This window comes from Hemiscyllium ocellatum, chromosome 11, assembly GCF_020745735.1.
Source record: "Hemiscyllium ocellatum isolate sHemOce1 chromosome 11, sHemOce1.pat.X.cur, whole genome shotgun sequence".
Lineage (NCBI taxonomy): Eukaryota > Metazoa > Chordata > Chondrichthyes > Orectolobiformes > Hemiscylliidae > Hemiscyllium > Hemiscyllium ocellatum.
The window spans coordinates 64611632-64630994 of NC_083411.1; the positions used below are offsets into that span (position 1 = coordinate 64611632).

The 19363-nt window shown below is 40.3% G+C and overlaps 1 protein-coding gene across 1 annotated transcript in view; it reads right to left on the reverse strand.

Annotated features, from left to right (window-relative positions):
- The window catches only part of LOC132820042 (sodium- and chloride-dependent neutral and basic amino acid transporter B(0+)-like), a 65536-nt gene that overhangs the window by 1306 nt on the left and 44867 nt on the right, over nucleotides 1-19363 (reverse strand). Inside the window, exons 10-14 of the mRNA XM_060831962.1 lie at nucleotides 13043-13168; nucleotides 10552-10670; nucleotides 8448-8547; nucleotides 6028-6137; nucleotides 5768-5921 (exon numbers count right to left, since the gene is read on the reverse strand). Of these exons, the coding sequence (XP_060687945.1) occupies nucleotides 5768-5921; nucleotides 6028-6137; nucleotides 8448-8547; nucleotides 10552-10670; nucleotides 13043-13168 (609 nt within the window). The remainder of the gene's footprint in view (nucleotides 1-5767; nucleotides 5922-6027; nucleotides 6138-8447; nucleotides 8548-10551; nucleotides 10671-13042; nucleotides 13169-19363) is intronic.

Genomic DNA, 19363 nt, shown 5'->3' on the forward strand with positions numbered 1-19363 from the left:
CCAACACTAATCTGTTCCGGATCGCAATGCACTCTGGAGCTTTCCTGACTTCTTGCCAGCCTCTTTCTGATTGGTCATAGAGTCATAGACTCATACAGCATGGAAACACTTTGGTTTAACCTGTCCATGCTGAACATAATCCCAAACTAAGTTAGTCACACCTGCCTGGTCTTGGCTCATATCCCTCCAAACCTTTCCTATTCACGTATCCATCAAAATATCTTTTAAATGCTGTAATTGTACCCACATCCATCATTTCTCAGTAAGTCCACACACAAACTACTCTTGGTGTAAAAAAAATTGCCTCATATCTTGTTCAAATCTCTCTCTTCTCACTGCTCACCTTAAAAATTGCCCGAAACATTGACTCTCCTGCTCCTTGAATGCTGCCTGACCTGCTGCGCTTTTCCAGCAACACATTTTCAGCTCTGATCTCCAGCATCTGCAGTCCTCACTTTCTCCTTAAAAATGTCCCCCTAGTCTTGAAATTCCCCATCTTATGGAAAAGACAACTACCATCAACTCTATCTATACCTCTCATTATTTTATAAACCTCTATCAGGTCACCTCTCAACCTCCTACGCTCCAGTGAAAAAACGTTTCAGCCTTTCTTTATAACTCAAACCTTCCATACCTGGCCACATCCTGGTAAATCCCTTCTGACCCCTCTCCTGCTTAATAATACCCTTCTCCTCTCTGACTGCATTTTCTTAAACCGTGATGGGGGGTCAGGGATGGGAGCAACAATGAGAAAAGAGAAAAGGTTGAGAACTGATACAGAAGATAAAGGGAGAAAGTTCAATAAACAAGGCAGGCAAGAGCATGGCGGGCTATGAGGAAAAATAATGAATTAAACACATTTATTTCAACGCAAGAGGACTGACAGGTAAGGCAGATGTACGTAGGGTATGGATAGGAACATGGGACTGGGATATCATACCCTTTGCAGAAATTTGGCTGAGGGAGGATGATAATTGGCAGCTTAGTGCTTGGCATGTTGATGCTATCAGAAGGATAAAAAGGTGCACAAGAGAGGTGAGGGAATGATGTTTTTGATTAGGGAATTCAACTTGTACTTAGACAGAATATTCCTGGGTGATTGTCTAGCTACATGGATGAACTAAAAATAAGAAAGGGGTGATCACTTTGATTGGATTGGATTATAAGCCCCCAACAATTGTCACAGTAATGGTCTGGTACAAGTTAGTTTGCCCTTGAGTTTTTTTTAGAGAGGGGATAATTGGCCAGGATCCATCGTGCCTGAACTTTGAATGGTTCACTGGGGCCTTGTTGTTTCCCCAAACAAATACTGCTTCAGATCAAAAGCTTGAAAGACCTTTTGAAAACTTGGTCTTGTCAAGGGGACGTGGCCAGCTCTCTAGCTGTTCAGTTCAGTACGGGAGGGAATAGAGTCATGGGGGAAAATGGAAGCCTTCTCTCTGTCCTTCTGCCCTTCTGATTTTGAACTGGATGCTGCCTGTGCCATTGTTTGCTGTTTGTGCTTAGGGATCTGTGTACTGGGATTGTTGCAAGAATTTTCAGAACAGCATCCTTAGGTAGGGTTTGGATAGGATAAGTTATCGGGTATTCTGTTTTCTGTTCCTTGTAGTTCATTTTATAATTTTGCAAATAAATTTTGTTTGTTTAAAACCTGGCAGTTGACCAAGCTGATGTACTCCAGGAATATCCACTGTACACCTCATTAAACAAATAGCAAAGTTACAGTCAGACCTAGTCCATGACAGACTGGGGGCTTTTTGCGGGATTTAAACAGCGAGTGGTAGTTGCTAGTGTCTTTTATTTCGGGTGTTGATTTGGTTGGTTTAAACCGTGTTCGGATGGCAATGGCTCTTTCAATCACCAAGGAGTTCCTGGAGGTTGAAGAAGTGACCTCGGGGGTTTTGCAAAAGGCAGATAAGACCAAACTGCAGGAATTAATAGACAAGCTAGGGTTGAATTTACCTCCTAATGTGAGGAAAGATGAGATGAATTCAGCAGTAGCTCAGTATTCAAGTTTGCTGGAAACACTATCAGGATCTGTAGAGATGGCAAGAATTCGATTGTAAATGAAGCAGCTTGAGTTAGAGGGGAGAGATAAGGAAAGGGCAGCAGAAATGAAACAGTTTGAATTACAATTAAAATCAGAAGAGAGAGAAAAAGCAAACACATTAAGGGTTTTAGCCACAGAGAAAGAAAGATAATGAAGAACTCTAGCAGAAGAGAAAGAAAAAGCAAAGAGATTGAACTTTAGAAATTGACACTTAAAAAGGGAAGTCAGCACAAAAGGATGGAGATGCAGGCTGAAGGTAGGTTTAGTGAGGAAGAGAGTGAGGATGAGCAAGCCCCTGGCAGTCAGAAGCCTAGTGAGAAACTGTTTAAGTATGTTCAAACAAGGCCTAAATTTAATGAGAAGAATGTGGAAGCCCTTGTCATTTCATTTGAAAAAGAATCTAAACAAATGCAATTGCCAGTCAGTGTGTGGGTTTTGTTGATCCAAACCAAACTTGTGGGTTGAGCTAGTGAGGAATTCACATCGCTATCAGAGCAGGTATCTGGGGAGTATGAGTAGGGAAAAGAATCAATCTTAAGCGCATATGAATTGGTACCAGAAAGCCTATAGACGTTTAAAGAATCTAAGGAGGAACCCTGGTCAAACTTATATTGAGTTTGAAAGAATTAAACAAAGTAATTTTGGTAGGTGGATACGAGCTTTAAAAATAGAACAAACTTACAATACCCTTAGAGAGACAATTATTTTGGAGGAGTTTAAAAATTCACTGCCTGACATAGTGCAAATTCATTTGGCAGCGCAGAGAGTTAAAAATGGCAAGCTTAGCAATTGAAGTGGCTGATGATTATGAGTTGGTCCATAAATCACGGTCTGACTTCCTGCATCAATTTCAATCCATGAGGGATAGAAGCTGGGGAAAAGAGAAATCCTCCTGTGGAAAGGGTGAGATAGATCTCAGTGACGATCATAAGGAGACCTTATCACAGCGTAAAAAGGAAACCCCAGAAGGGGACGAAGAAGGTAAAAGCTCCAGTGTTTTTATTGCAATAAAGTAGATCACATGAAATCACAGTGTTGGTGGGCTAGGAAAAGCACAGGAAAGCCAGGCGTGGGAAAGCAGGATAACCCTGGAAGTGTTGTTGGAGTGGTAACAGTGGGAGCTAGAAAGCTGCATCAGAGTGCACAAGCTGATCAGAGGTTGGTTAAGGAAGAAATGCCAGATCTGCTTTAAAAATATACCTGAAAAGGTAAAGTTTATTCATGTTAGAGTAGCAAGTAAAGAGGTTATAATATTAAGGGACACAGGATTCTCTCAGTCTGTGATGTTGAAGGATGTGGAGGAATATACTCCTGAAGGACTATTGCCAGAAAAGTTACTGGTAACAAGAGTTCATGGTGAGACAAAAAGTGCTCAATTATGTAAAATGATGCTAGAGTGACTAGAAAAGAGTGGAGAATGTGTATAGGAGTACTGGACAAAGTATCGGTTCCAGGAAAACAATTTGTCCTTGTGAATGATACAGCTGATTCACTGGTAGGTGTGCTGCCTACTGTAGTTGAAAGACCTGTGGATACTCAAGCAACTAAAGCACTGCAAGAATCTTACTTGGGAATCTTCCCTGTTTGTGTAGTAATGAGGTCACAGAGTCACCAGTTGAAGGAGGAGAGATCAAAGGGTACAGATAAGAAATCTGAAGTGGCATTAGCAGAGACTGTATTCGATCAGTTAGTTAAGATAAAACAGGAATAAATAAATAATCATGCAAATATCTTTACCTGTGCAAAACTCATTGAGGTTCAGCAGAAAGATGAAAACTTAAAGCAATTGTATCAAAAGGCATATACAGAGAAGGAGTCTGAATTTATCCCTGTGTGCTATTACCTGAAAAATGATGTCTTAATTAGGAAACTGAGACCATCACATATTCAAGCAGATGAGAAATGGGCAGAGATTCATCAAATTGTATTGCCAGTGGGGTATAGAAAGGAAATGTTGCAGGTGGCACATGAATCACCACTTGGAGGCCATTTAGAACTGAGGAAAACACAAGCTAAAATACAAAGACATTTTTACTGGACTGCACAAGAATGTAGTTGAATTTTGCCAGTTATGTCATGCATGTCAAGTGATTGGAAAACTACCGATGGTAATAAAACCTGTAACTTTAATACCTATTCCCGATTTTGAGGAACTTTTTACCAGAGTCTTAATTGATTGAGTAGGTCCCCTACCACAAACAAAAGGTGGGAACCAATATTTGTTAACAATAATGTATACATCGACAAGATTTCAAGAGGCTGTTCCATTACACAATATCACAGCTAAAAGGATTGTAGAGGAATTACTCAAAGTTTTCACTAGATACAGACTACCAACAGAGATACAGTCAAATCAAGGGTCAAACTTCACATCCAAACTATTTAAGGAAGTTATGGACAGTTTAGACATAAAACAATTCAAATCTACTGTGTACCATCCAGAATCGCAGGAAGCGTTAGAAAGATGGCATTGAACACTAAAGACCATGTTGAGGGCTTATAGTCAGGATTATCCAGATGAATGGAATAAGGGAATTTGGTTGTTCTTTTTATGATCAGAGATGTACCAAATGAATCCACCGAATTCAGTCTATTTGAGTTAGTTTTTGGACATGTTGTGAGAGGACCACTAAAATTGATTAAGGAGAAATTAATATGTCAGAATTCAGAGACCACCCATTTGGACTTTGTGTCAAATTTTAGAGAATGATTAAATTGAGCTAGGGAGTTGACTCAACAGCATTTAAAAGTACCACAGCTCACAATGACTCAGCAAGTGGAATAAGAAATCAAAATATTGCTATTTTGCTATCAGGGATAAGGTATTGTGGTACTTCCAGTAATAGGTGAACCTTTAAAAGCAGGATTTAGTGGATCTTATAAAATCGAAAGGACATTGAGTGAGGTAAACTACTTGATATGGACCCCAGACTGGAAGAAATCTCACAGAGTGTGTCTTGTGGGATACTCAAAAGATATTTTGACAGGGAAGGAAAGCAAGATAAGGTGTTAATGATTACAGCACAGAAGGAAGAGCCAAGTTCAGAGGCTTCTGAATTGGACATTCCTCAAATTAAATGGGACAATGAGGAAGTTGTCAAAAATTGGGATAAATGATTGGGTTATCTTCCTGAGAAAAATTGAAATTACCTGAAAGAGCATTACTATCACATGGGGAGATATGAGGAAATAATCTGGGAAGTATTAGCCTAATGGTGCATGATGCAGAGATAGGAGAGGCTATTCCGATTAAGCAACAAATCCCCAGATGTAAATAAGGAGGACATCACAGTGTCGGCAAGGCTGCGTTTGTCCTGTCTGGTGCTTAGGTTGATGTCGGATGTTTTGTTTGCTCTCAAAATAGGTAAGAATCAATTATGTCCTTTCGTGAAGGACATTAGTAAACCAAATGCATTTTAATGACAATCACCAGTGGTTACATATTCACGATTAGACTTCTCTATTTCTCTTTTCTCCTTCTCAACATATCTTCACACCGACTGGTTCAGCCAAGCTTCTGTTCTTCTACGTGTAATTTGTCGTGAGGTTTGGTGTAAGATTTTACTTTATGACACTTCTTGAGAGTACAGTGGGATATAATATAGCAGTAGAGGCACTGTATTACTAAAAGTTGCTGTAAAGTATGAGTCTGAGAGGTTGTCACAGAAACTGTTTCCTGATCTTTCAAACATTTCCTCACCTGCCACAAGGTGGGGCCCTCAGCTTGGACAACTCTCACCACGGCTATTATGGGTACCCACATAATACACAAGATGATCATACACCAGCCCAGCGCTATTGACCAGACAGAGTATTCAACTGGTCCATATGTTGGAAGGGCAAATGTTGTTAAGGACCAGACTAAGATTGCCTGAATGAAATAAACACAGAAAGTAAAATCAGTAACATGATGAAAGGGACTTACTGTACATTTTTACATTCAGCTTAAATCACTCAAACATGTAACATCTCCTTACGGTTAAAATGCACGGAGAGATCAGAATCCAACAAGCTCTCCACCAGAGCCAGAAAAGCCAATTCCTTTTCCCAATCATCATCTCAATGTCCTTGATGAATCTGTTTATCCCTGTGAATGGCAAGGAAGCAGAGAGACACCATCACTCGCACTGTCCTGTCTTCAGGGCAGCTTGTTTTCTGTTGAAGTTCATCTTGTACAGGTGGCATTGATGAACACGTTAAACAGAGAAAGGATTGCTGAAGATTTCAAATTGGATGAACAGAGTGTTCCCTATCACCAAATCGATTATCTGTACTCCAAGATTTAAAGGTCTTGAAGGAACTCTCACACTGTTTCGAGAAGACAAGTGTTCAAGGTGAATGGGAGATGAAGTGAGGTGGCAGGTTGAGGCCAAAGGTGCCAATGAGTGGGGATTGATGATGTGGTGAAGTCATGTTGGTTGTGGAGCAGGGTTGTGGAAGATTTGGATCTGGTCAGGTATGGAGTTGGGAGTGTTTGATAGTGGAGATGAGAGGTGTGTGTTGTCTGGAATAGAGAGTGGTGGGTGGTCACATGCCCATGGGAAGTGATGTCACAGGTGAATGACTTGGTGGGAGACTGTTAATGTTATTCATTGTCAGGTCAACGTGAATGATTGAGGGAGTCATTTTTATAATGAGAGCAGATTTTAATCCTTCTAACATTTCCTGGGTAATTATAAGTCAGTCAGAACTTTCTGAAGTCTCTGTCTCTAACTCAGAGTTGGAACTTATTCAGAGGATTTTTGACACTGGGTATTTCCATGAGTATCATACATTCCCAGGCAATTCCCATATAACCAGTGTGTTGGGACATCTGCCTGATCCTGGTGTACAGCTTCCAGCCAATGGGCTCCCAAAAACTGGAAATGTAAAATGTCGGCTAAGAAATTGCATTCATCACTTTAGAATTGATGAGCCTGATCTTTGTGTGAACAATTGTTCAGGGAGTGGAAACAATGGCTAATGTTAATTCCAGTAACCAGGTAATCAATAAATAGTATTCCCTTGGCTGTATTCTTAAGGCACCATAAGGGCAAGAAAATGATCAAGAAACTTGTCCAATGGAATGAATGGATATGGATAGCACAGATAAAAGACATTGGAGTGTTGACTGACCATGATGGTATTAAATAGGGGAACAGGTTTGATGGACTGAATGGCCTACTCTTATTCCTGTGTCCCAAGATAAAGGATCAGGAAGCATATTAATGTTCCTAATCTCTATGATGATCAAGACACTCACAGGAACAATCTCATTAAGGGAATCTCCTGATTCTGTAGGATCATCATTGCGGTCAGGGAAGTGAGAAGTCTTGAAACAATGTTAAGAATCTACCCATGTGATGCTTCTGTTATCAAGGTGGAAGGGAATATTTGGGGGTTTTGAAACAGTCAGAATGGACAAAGAACACAACTGTATAGAAATAGGCCTATCAGTCCTCTCAGCCTGCGCTTACACATTTTGCTCTTCCATAATAAAACTGTCCTCACGAACAGGATCTGTATCCCTCTATTCCCTTCCTATTCATGTATTTGTCCAGGTGCTTCTTGAATGCTGCTATTGTGTCTACTTCCACCATCTCCGCTAGCAGGCGTGTTCCAGGCACTCACCACCCTTTGTGTGAAAAACATGCCTTGTAGATCACTTCGAAACATCCCCCCACACCTTGAAAGTGTGTCCCCTAGTAATTGATCCCTCCACCCTGGGAAAAAAAAACCTCTTACCTTCCACTCAATCCATGCCATCACAATCTTCTAAACTTCTATCAAGTCACCCCTCAACCTTTCATATTCCAATGAAAACAAACCCAGTCTGTCTAAATGTTCTTCATAGCTAAAATCCCCATACCCTGCAACATCCTGGTAAACATTTCCTAAGCATCCACGTCCATCTGCTACTGTGGTGACCAGAACTGTATGTAATACACCAAGTGTGACCTAACTAAAGTTCCATAAAGCTGCAGCATAATTTGCCTACCCTTACAATCAATGCCACTTCCAATGAAGGCAAGTATGCCACAGGTTAATTGGATTGGAAGGATTCAGTTGCTGTGGGGTAGTTATCAAGTGAGGGCATGATTGAATAGCAAGTCAATTAGTTTCTAAATTTTGCTTTTCACTGTGGGACATGCATGATGTTGTTCACCTGTTATATCTGTATCATAGCCTTGTGATTTTGAAACATAGTTCAATAAAATTAGTTCATGAATTTTATAATCCTAAACTTTTGCCTCTGTCATTATTCATTTGACTCAAGTCTAAATCCTCACTAACTGTTCAAACCCTATAGTTATCCGCACAATATCCAGTGTAGACATTATAGTGTTCTCTGAAGAGGTGAAAGTATTCTCATAAATACATTTCAATTGTAATTATTTTTTTTTCCAGTCATACCCACCATAGATCCAGCTGAGACCAATGAGTTCCAACAGAGCAACTACAATGAGAATCCATCCAGTACAGAAATAATCCATTAAATGTAACCAATAAATCCCAGCCTAAAATGAAATGGAAAATTAGAAAGCATTAAATGGAAAAAAACATAACATTCAAATTTTTAAAATAGACATTAAAAGGATTTAAGAATTTATCTTTTCTCAACCGCAAAATACCCTGTTAGCTCGATTTATTCTCATTCCTTGAAGGGCTGGAATTAGTTGTGTTCCATTTTCCTTTTTTGAAATAAACAATCAGTTTTGCATGTAGCAGCACGGTGGCTCAGTGGTTAGCAGTGCTGCCTCACAATGCCAGGAATGCAAGTCTGATTCCACCCTTGGGTGACTGTCTGTGTGGAGTTTATAAGTTCTCCCCATGTCTGTGTGGGTTTACTCCAGGTGCTCTGGTTTCCTTCCACAGTCCAAAGATATGTGGATGAGGTGGATTGGCCATGCTAAATTGTTCATAGTGTCCAGGGATGCAAAGGCTAGGCGGATTAATCATGGGGAACGCAGGGTTGTAGGTTAGAGGATGGTTCTGGGTGCGCAGCTCTTCAGAGGATCAACGCAGACTTGATTAGCTAAATGGTATTTCCACACTGCAGAGAGTCTATGATTCTGTCCAGATGTGATCTCGGTCAGGTGCAACACCTCTCTGGATTTATACATTATGATATTTCCATGCCTTTCAATATATTAAACTGAATTGTCTGTCATTGCTGGGCTTACCTTCACAGGCTTTTTTTTTACAAATAAAGGCGTAATGTCTGCAATTGTCTAACCAGTCAGCACCTCCCCTGAGTTTAGGGAAGGCTGGAAAATTATGGTCAGTGGTGCTTTAATTTCTACACTTGCTTCCCTAAATGTTCTTGGATGCATGACACCTGCTTCCGGACCTTGTCAATTTAAATATTGATTGCCTACTCAAAACTTCTTCCTGGTGAATATTGATCTTTATCGTGATAGAGCTTCCTCCTCCATTACTATAACTGGTGTCGCTTCCATCTCCTTGGTAAAGACAGATGCAAGGTATTCAGTTAACACCTTAGTCATGTCTCTTGTCTCCATATGTCCTATATTTCAACTTGTGGGCCAAGTGCTGGAAAGTGAGATTAATGTAGAATTCATATAATTTTGGTTGTACAGACTTGAGGGCCAAAGCTCCTCTTCTGTACTATAGGATTCTCTGATTCACTGTGTAAACCACCTTTTTTACCCTAATTGACTCAACTCCTCATTTTGCTATTAATGTGCCTATAGAAGACTTTGGAATTCCTTGATATGTTTGGCTGACAGTGCTTTCTCATCAGTGCTTTCTCATCAGTTAGTACATTTGGCTGGACAGCTGTCTTGAAATGCTGAGAGATGTCAGAGGTGCGTTTCAATTCCTGCACCAGCTGAAGATACCACGAAGTATCAACCTCTCCCCTTCCCTGAGGTGTGGTGATTCTCACATTAAACCATCACTCGTCGCCTCTCTGTGGCCCAGTAGACCCATGGTGGCTTTACCTCTGACCTTAATCTTCTTATTAAACCCCCTTCACTTCTCCAATATGCTTTTCACTTCCCCTTTGAACCTTAGTGTTCTGCTTGAAGTTTTTGTCTTGACACTCATCATAAACTCACTTCTTCTTCTTCATTTTGTATTCTATCTCCTTTGTTCATCCTCAGAGCTCTGGATTTGTTTGTTCTCCTTTTGCTTTTTGAGGGAACATACCTTGATTGTACCTGAATCATGTCTATTTTAAACATAGCCCTTTGTTCAGTGACTGTTTTTCCCACCATAATTTTGTTCCTGTCTCTCTGGCTCAGCTCCATTCTTTGCCCATTGAAGTCAGCTCTCCTCCAGTTCATTCTTCTTATTCTGGACTGCCAATTATCCATTTTTATCACCACCCCTGGTCCAAAACCAAACCAGCAGTGGGGTTCTAAATGCTGGGAGCTTATTTAGACTGAACTTAATTCTTTGTGATTTATGAAACAGTGTCTCATTTTACTGAGTATCCTTGTCTAGAGAGGGTTGATTGCTCATGTGGAAACATAGCAAATGACTAAGCTACAACTTACCTGTGTTACAAACAGAAGGCCAAGGAAATAAAATAACAAACAAAGACCAGCTGTCAGATAAAGACGCTTTGGCCTAAGGAACTCAGGAAACTGGTCCAGCAGGCTTGTTATTACTGTTTCTATTGAAAACAAGAGTTATCAGTGATTAATTAATGATTTATACCAAGTCTGAGATAAATCCACCACCAGAGAAATGGCAGCCAAGAGAACTGAAGGAGCCAATGGGGAGAGATTTCTCTGTCTATGGGCAGAATTGTATAAGAGCAATGTTTGGAAAATGGAGGCTTGCTAATGTCTCCTGAAAGTAACTTACCATCTCAGGGTGGGTGATAGAAGATTCTGAGATGTGGGCTATAGGCTGTGATTCAGTGGGAACGACAATATTAGACATTTGGTTCAACAATGTGTGGGAGAACTCTCTCAGATTGTATTGCAGAAGAGTTTGCAATACTGATTGGGAAGATTGTACCTTTGCTGTTTCTGATGCCAGGCAGTTCATCTGGTTTATTTTTCCTATCGGAGTAATGAGCCACAACTGAGTGGCTTGCCACTTTATTTCAGAGAGGCTTGTTGTTTCATGCCTCACAATTAATATGTTACCACAGCACTGTGGGGCAGCAAGGTTGCTCAGTGGTTAGCATTGCTGCCTCACAGTGCCAGGGACCCAGGTTCAATTCCAGCCTTGGGTGCCTGTCTGTGTGGAATGAGTGTGGGTTGTGATGTCTGCATGGGTTTCCTCCGGATGCTTGGTTTCCTCCCACAATCCAAGGATGTGCAAATTAGGTGAGTTGGCCATGCTAAAATGCCTGTAGTATTAGGTGCATTAGTCAGGAGTAAACGTAGGAGAATGGGTCTGGGTGGGTTACTCTTCAGAGGGTCGGTGTGTACCTGTTGGGCCAAAGGGTCTGTTTCCACACAGTAGGGAATCTTATCTAATATAATAACCTGTAAGGCATTATATAAACCCTGCATAATTATGTGACTTAAGAGCAGAAAGGTCTCAGAAACTATCTTGACTTGGGCCACTTCAAGCATGACATACTGACAAACTGTGCTGCATGTTGTAATTGAGTACTTTCATACTCACCGAGAAGCGTACATGAATATAATGTTTGTATATAACAGTGAGCTGCAATAAATATTCTGTTGGATTCTTTAATAACATAAAGCATTGAAGCAAAATGCACGTCAAGGATTCCAGGGTCTAACATATGATTATGGTTCTGAGGTTTTCAAGAAGGTCTCTCACACACAATCTCCTTCTATAAAAGGCATTAGGTGTCAGATGGGTTTTTCTGACACAATGATAGCTCTACAGTCAAAATTGCTGACAGCAATGTTATTTCATCCAGGTTTATTTGATTGAATTCAAATTCCTCAGACACTGACGTGAAACACACCCAGAAACTATTGGAAACACTCTGCAGGTTTGGCAGCATCTGTGGAGAGAAAGCAGAATTAACATTTCAGATCCAGTGACCCTACTTCAGAATGCTGTTTTTTGAAGAAGGGTCACTGGACACAAAACATTAACTCTGCTTCCTCTCTACAGATGCTGCCAAACCTGCTGAGTTCTTCCTGCAATTTCTGATTTCCAGCATCTGCAGTTCTTTTTTGACATAGAGGTGAGGGTTGATCTCATGTCTCCAGGTCATTTATCCAGGCCTCTAGATTAGTCTGTTAACTGAATCACAACATAATTGCTGCTCAATACATTTTAACAAACCCTGTTCCTGATGAGAAGGGTCTAGATGTACATCAAAAATGATAGTTATTATATTGAGACACCTAGAACTTGGCAGCAGAAACAGAAATATGAGTTGTATGATACAACAGAAAGAACAAGGAAAGGGGAAGCAATGGCCTAATGGTATTACCGTTGGACTGTTAATCCAGAGATTATACCCAAGGGACCCAGGCTCAAATCCTGCCACGGCAGTTGGTGGAATTAAGAATCTAATGATGACCATGAATTGATTGTTGGAAAAGCTGACCTGATTTCCTAATGTCTTTTAGAGAAGGAAGCTGCCATCCTTACTTGGTCTGGCCTAGATGTGGCTCCAGACCCGTTGCAATGTGGTTGACTCTTAACTGCCATCTGGGCAATTAGAGATGGGCAATAAATGCTGCCTAGCCAGCAATGATCTCATCCCATGAATGAATGAAGAAAAACAAAATTGTGAACAGCAACTGAACATGAATGCAGATTTTTAAAAAACATGAATTCCACTGTAAATCTTCCAGATGTTAGGTAACAATGACCTGAATATTTCTTTCCTACAACTTGGAACACGCTTCATTCAACCAAGCTGAGGTTTCATTAAGACATTGTGGAGAATTTGACTATAGAGTAACATTGTTTTCTCGTGCATTACAATCATCAGCAGTAGTTCCAAACATAATAGCTTAGATAAGTTCCTTTTATAGAAGTAGAAAGAGATTGGTTAAATTAAGTAACATTATTGTTGAACTTAAAAGATGTCATTCTTACCAAAACTTGCAAAGAGTGTGTCAAGTCCCAAAGTGATTAGCATGAAGAAAAATAAAATGGACCATAAAGTTGCCCATGGCAACTGTGCAAGGGCCTCTGGGTAGGCAATAAAGGCCAAACCAAACCCTGAACAATGGATACAAAACAAATGATAATATTAGTCCTGCGTACAATCAACACACACTGCTACATTTAATTCCATATAGTCACTGATGTTGAGGCAAATTCAAAAAGTCTCAGCTGAGACATTCCAATTACTTCTGGAACATACCATGTGGCACACCCTGAATATAAGAATGAATGTATGGGCACGAGATCAGTAATTCAGAATGGTGAGATTGTGACATCTTAATTGTGAACTGGATATGTCGAAGGTCAGTAATTTCATATCTCAAACTATGTTAAATCAGTTCTGTACATTTGTTGAATAGTGCCTAATTTCAATGGGAATCAATAATTTTAAAGAAACTTGTTTTTTATAGGTATTTTTATTGAAAATTTAACATTTTTACAAGTTTACAAAATAAAAAAACCCAAGCACAAACATTGATATACAATTAAATCTTAAATAAATAATAACCAAAATTTAACAAAAAAAAACCGACAAAAAAACCTCAACTAACTACTAATCTAACCTACAACTAACCAGAGTGCAGAACTAAATCTCTTACATTATTAAATTAAGAGAAACAAAAACCCAACGGATAACACAGAAATTGGGTAGTGAGATACATGCTGGGAATGTATTAACATCATATGTAACAAAACCCGTATTCGTGCGGGATTCCTCTCCCAAGGGGCCACGGACCAGCCAGGTTCGCCATTTCAATTAAATAAAAGCCCTTGTTAGGACGGCCGAAATATATGTATTGATATAATTCAAGAAGGACTGCCATATTTTATGGAATAATTTGGTCTTTTGGTGCACCATATTTGTAAGGAAATCAAGGGGAATACATTCCATAACTAATCTGTGCCAAATTGAAAGTTCAAGGGGGCCCTCAGCCACCCAGTTTACCAAAATATTTTTCCTCGCATAGAAAGAGAGAATAGAAAATAATCTCTTCCCGTGCATATCCAGGGAGGGTGAGTTCGAAAAGCCCAAAAAGAGAGATACAGGGTCCACTCTAATTTCCGTTCCTAAGATTTCTGTCAGAGCAGTTGCTACTTTAGTCCAATATCTCCGGATCTTATGACAGGTCCATAGGCAATGTACAAAAGTGCCCACCTCTATTTTACATTTGGGACACATTGGAGATGTTCCTGCCTTAAATTTTGCCAATCAATCCGGTGCTACATGGGCCCTATGAAGTATCTTCAGCTGAATAGCCTGAGTTCTGTTGCAGATGGTGATTCTTCTGGCATTTTCCCAAATGTCATTCCATGTTTCTATAGAGATTTCTAGTCCCAAATCCTGATCCCATATTTTAAGCAGATTGTCTATATCTTCCAATACTTCACCATGTAGTAAATGATAAACAGTACTGATGGAAGATACCCCCATTGGCCATAGCATTCTACATTCTCTATCTGATTTATAAAGACTATCTAATAACGTAGTCTTCTTCTGTATGTAATCTCGAATTTGGAAGTATCGGAAGAGGTCTCCATTAGGTAATCTGAATTTCTGACGCAGCTGTTCAAAAGACATCAGGATCCCTTCTTTAAATAGATCCCCTAAACAAGAGATACTCCTGGATCTCCAGAGTTTGAAAGTGGCATCTGTAAACCCCAGTTGAAATCCCCATGTTCCCACTATCGGAGCATAGGGGGATGTTTTATGTGAGTTGCCCTCATTTTGCCGCATTATATTCCAAGCTTTAATTGTGTTCAGTATTATGGGATTTTTACAGTGATCCGTAATGATTTTCCTCTTGTCTGAAAATAAAAGGTTAATAAGTGGGCATTTTACTTGAGAAGCCTCGATGTCCAGCCAGATTGATTGCGGGTCAGACAAGACCCCCATCAGCTATGTAACTTAATAGGGAACTTAACTGATATTTCCTAAAATCTGGGAAATCCAATCCTCCCCTTGCCTGTGGAAGCTGTAGCTTCTTCAGCTTAATGAGGGGCTGTCTATGATTCCAAATAAAGAAACCCAACCAGCCTTATGATTTACGCAGTGCCAGCCTCAGCAGCATCACCAGAAGCATTCTCATAGGGTATAGGAGACGGGGCAGGACATTCATTTTAATTAGTGCTATTCTACTAGCCAGGAAATTGGAAGGTCTCCCCATCGCTGGAGGTCCTGCCTTATCCTTTCCAGTAAATGCACAAAGTTAGCCTTGTATAACTGACCAAATGCTGGGGTAATAAAAATGCCTAATTATAAAAAACCCTCCAGGGACCACCGAAAGGGAAAGTGGGATCCATCCAATAAGTGGGATATACTAGCAAGGCCACCCATTGGCATAGCCTCTGATTTTGAGAAATTAATTTTATAGCCTGAAAATACACTAAACTTGGATTAAGCGAGGCACGGACATCAAAGGATTACTGAGGAATAGAAGAACATCATCTGCATAAAGGGTAATTTTATGTTTACCTGTGCCAATCCTCGGGGTCGTTATATTAGGGTCAGCCTGTATAGCTTCTGCTAGTGGCTCAATTATTAGCGTAAATAGCAATGGCGAGAGAGGACATCCCTGACGGCAGCCCCTATCCATACTGAAGTTATCCGAGCCTATTCCATTGGTAATCACAACTGCTTTGGGATCACTATACAGTGTTGAGACCCATTTGGTAAACACCTTTCCAACGCCAAAGCTTTCCAATGTGTAAAACAAATATGACCATTCAACCCTGTCAAATGCCTTTTCCGCATCTAATGAGACTACTATTCCTGGTATCTTTCCCTGATGGCAGGCTTGAATCACATTCAAAACCCTTCTAACATTATTGGATGATCTACGGCCCTTAATAAACCCTGTCTGATCCTCCTTTATGATATGTGGCAATACCCTTTCTAGCCTCAATGCTAACGTTTTAGAGAGGATTTAAAAATCTACATTTAGCAAGGATATTGATCTGTATGATGCACAATCTTCTGGGTCCTTTCCTTTTTTTAAGGATAAGAGAGATATTTGCCTCTTTCAGTGAAGGCGGGAGACAGCCCTGACTGTATGAGTAGTTATACATGTCCATAAGTGGACCAGCCAATATTCCTGTAAATTCTTTATAGAATTCAGCTTGAAAGCCATCTGGGCCAGGTGCCTTACCGCTCTGAAGTTGCCTGATTGTGTCAAGTATTTCTTGGATTGTTAGGGGAACATTCAAGACCGATATCTGTTCCTGAGTTAGGTCCAGAAAGGTCAAGTTTTTTAAAAATGATTGCATCCTCCAAGTCCTGTCTTCACAATCCTGTGATTTATATAAATCAGAATAAAATTTTCTAAAGATTGCATTAATCCTTTTACGATCATGAGTAAAAATACCAGTACTTTCCTTGATAGACGTGATATTTGAGGGGCCTTCTTTTTCTTTGCAAGAAATGCTAAGTATTTACCAAATTCATATGACCTTTGTTTTGCAAATAATATTTCCCTCTTAGCCGTTTGGGTAAGCGTGGTGTTTAAAGCTGTCCTAAGGGCTATAATCCTTTGCAATTTGATAATAGAAGGTCTGTCAGCGTATGCTGTTTCAGCTGCTTTTAAGCGAGCTTCGAGCAGACGCTGTTGTTCTCCCTTTAATTCTTTCTGGGTCGCTGAGTATGAGATGATCAAACCTCGTGCGTAAGCTTTGATGGTCTCACACATCATTGATTGGTTGCTAGCCGTACCTAAATTAATTTCTAAAAAAGTTTTAAATTCTTCAGAGAAGTACTTTACAAATTTACTGTCTTTCATCAGGAAGGGGTCCATATGCCAATGCCAGGGTGATGTCTCATTGTTCCTCGCCTTGATTTCCATATATACAGCAGCGTGATCAGAAATTGCAATACTGCCTATTTTACAGGATGATATGGAATTTTAAAAAATCGAGGGGCAAAAAACAGATCAATTCTGGTATGGCATTTTGTGGATTGGAGTAAAAAGAAAAATCTCTGCCCTGTGGATGAAGGCATCTCCATATATTTACTAGTCCTAACTCTTTGTTCAAGTCCACCAATTGTCTAGATCTGGGAAATATTCCTGCAGTACTCTTGGGAATCCTATCTATTTCCGGATCCATAATACAATTAAAGTCTCCCGCTATAATTGTATGACGGGCACCGAGAGCCATCAACTTTGAGAAGGCTTCCATTATAAATTTAAAAGGAAGTGCTGGGGGCAATACAAATTTAAAATCCCATATTTCTCTCCATTTATAAGGGCTTTAATCAGAATATATCGTCCAGATTCATCTTTTATCTGATTTAGGATTTTGAAAGGGAAATTCTTCCGATTAAGAATAACAACTCCCCTGCGTTTTGAGCTAAAAGAAGAAAAAAAGGCCTGATCAAATCCACCCTGTCGTATTTCAAGTGTTCTTTATCCAATAAGTGTGTCTCCTGTAGGAGAGCTATATCAACCCTTTCTTTCTTGAGGTTTGATAATATTTTCTTCCTTTTGACTGGTGAATTACTCCCCTTGACATTCCAGGTGCACCACTTAACCGACTGATCAACCATAATCGTCCAGGCAAATCCGAGACCTCTCGGGAGGGGAAACCCTATCCAGAACATCCCGAGCATAGAGCATATAAAATTTACAAAAATAAAGGCTCTCTAATACACTCACAACAGTAAAATAAAAAACTATTTTGAAATAAAAAAAATATAAAACGTATTAAAATGGAGATTTTCCCCCTTGTTCCCAGGGGGTATCACTTCCTTTCCAAAAGTCTATTGTATCCCCTCCAAACCAGTGCCCCACCCTTGACCCAGGCGCTCCTCAATAGGATGAAGAAAATTCAAATATACTACAGAACTAGAGTTAACAGTGAGCACCCTACTCCCCCCCCCCCCAACTTACACCAACACCTGGATATATTTGGTAATGTTAATATAATGTATGAACATATATAACTATGAAATTACAAGCTCAACAAGTAATAATTAAATATAATAATACAAAATAACAAGGGAAAACAACACCGCTCCTAGAGACAGAGGTGAAATAGTATAAGGTAACCACCTCCCCCCACCAACATTAACTAGACCCCCCAGCCTATATATATATAAAATAAAAAAAACAAGGAGGTGGAGAAAATCGTTAAGTAGAGAACAAATAAATAAATTCCTCTCCCCACCCCCCAAGATATTATTAAACAGTAAGGTAAAAAAATGATTAATATATTAAAAAAGGGGGGGGGGTGGGATGTAAACCGGAGTGGGGGGAAAGCAAACGAACATCAATTATCTCTTACAATTTATCTAAGAGAGTCCAAAAATTCCTTGGTCTTTTCCAGCGATCCGAAGTTATACATGGACCCTTCATGGTTAAAGCGTAGCGTCGCTGGGTAGCGCAAGGAGTACTGAATACTTAAGTCCCTTAAACACTTCTTCACCTCATCAAACACCTTCATCTTTCAGACCAGAGCTGGGGAAAAGTCCTGGAATAACATGATCTTGGATCCTTTATAGATCATGGCTTGGAGATCTTTTCCAAGATTTCTGGAGGCTTCTAAAAGTATCTGCCTCTCCTTATAACTCTGCAGCCGGAACAGGACCGGGCGGGGACGCTGGTTTGAGCCGGATCCGCGTATTGCAACCCAGTAGTCCCATTCCACCCTTACCTGGCCTGATCCAGCCTCCAGATTTAAAAGCTGTGGAAGCCACTGTTCAAGGAACACTGTAAGCTGGCCTTCCTCTTCCCGTTCGGGAAGGCCCAGCAAATGAATATTTTTTCTACAGCCTCAATTCTCAAGGTCGTCAATGTGATTCTCTAAGGTCCAGACTCGCTGTTCGAGAATCCGGACCTGATTCATGGCCGATTGTGCTGTAGTTTCGGAGGTCGCGGCCTTTAGCTCCGCCCCTCCGACTCAGCGCTCGATTTCCTTGATGTCTTGCTTTTGCAGCGCTGCCGAGAGTGAGTCCCATCGGCTTCAGGATTCTTCTATAAAAGCGTCAATCTTCGCATCAAGTTTGGATATTACTCCCACGAGGCTCGCCACCGAAAGTAAGCCCCCCGGGGCGCTTGCGGATGCCTCTTCTGCAGCTGGAGAGGGTGGGGGAGGGGTTCCTGCTTGCTGAGAGCTGCAGGCTCCCCTTTAGTCATTTTTACTGGAGATGAAATTGTTTAAATTCTATACTAAACAACTAATTACATTAAGTAAAAACTATTTTAAATGATTTGGTGAGTGTGGTGGGGGTGGGCGACCCACTTTGCCCAAGTCTTGGGA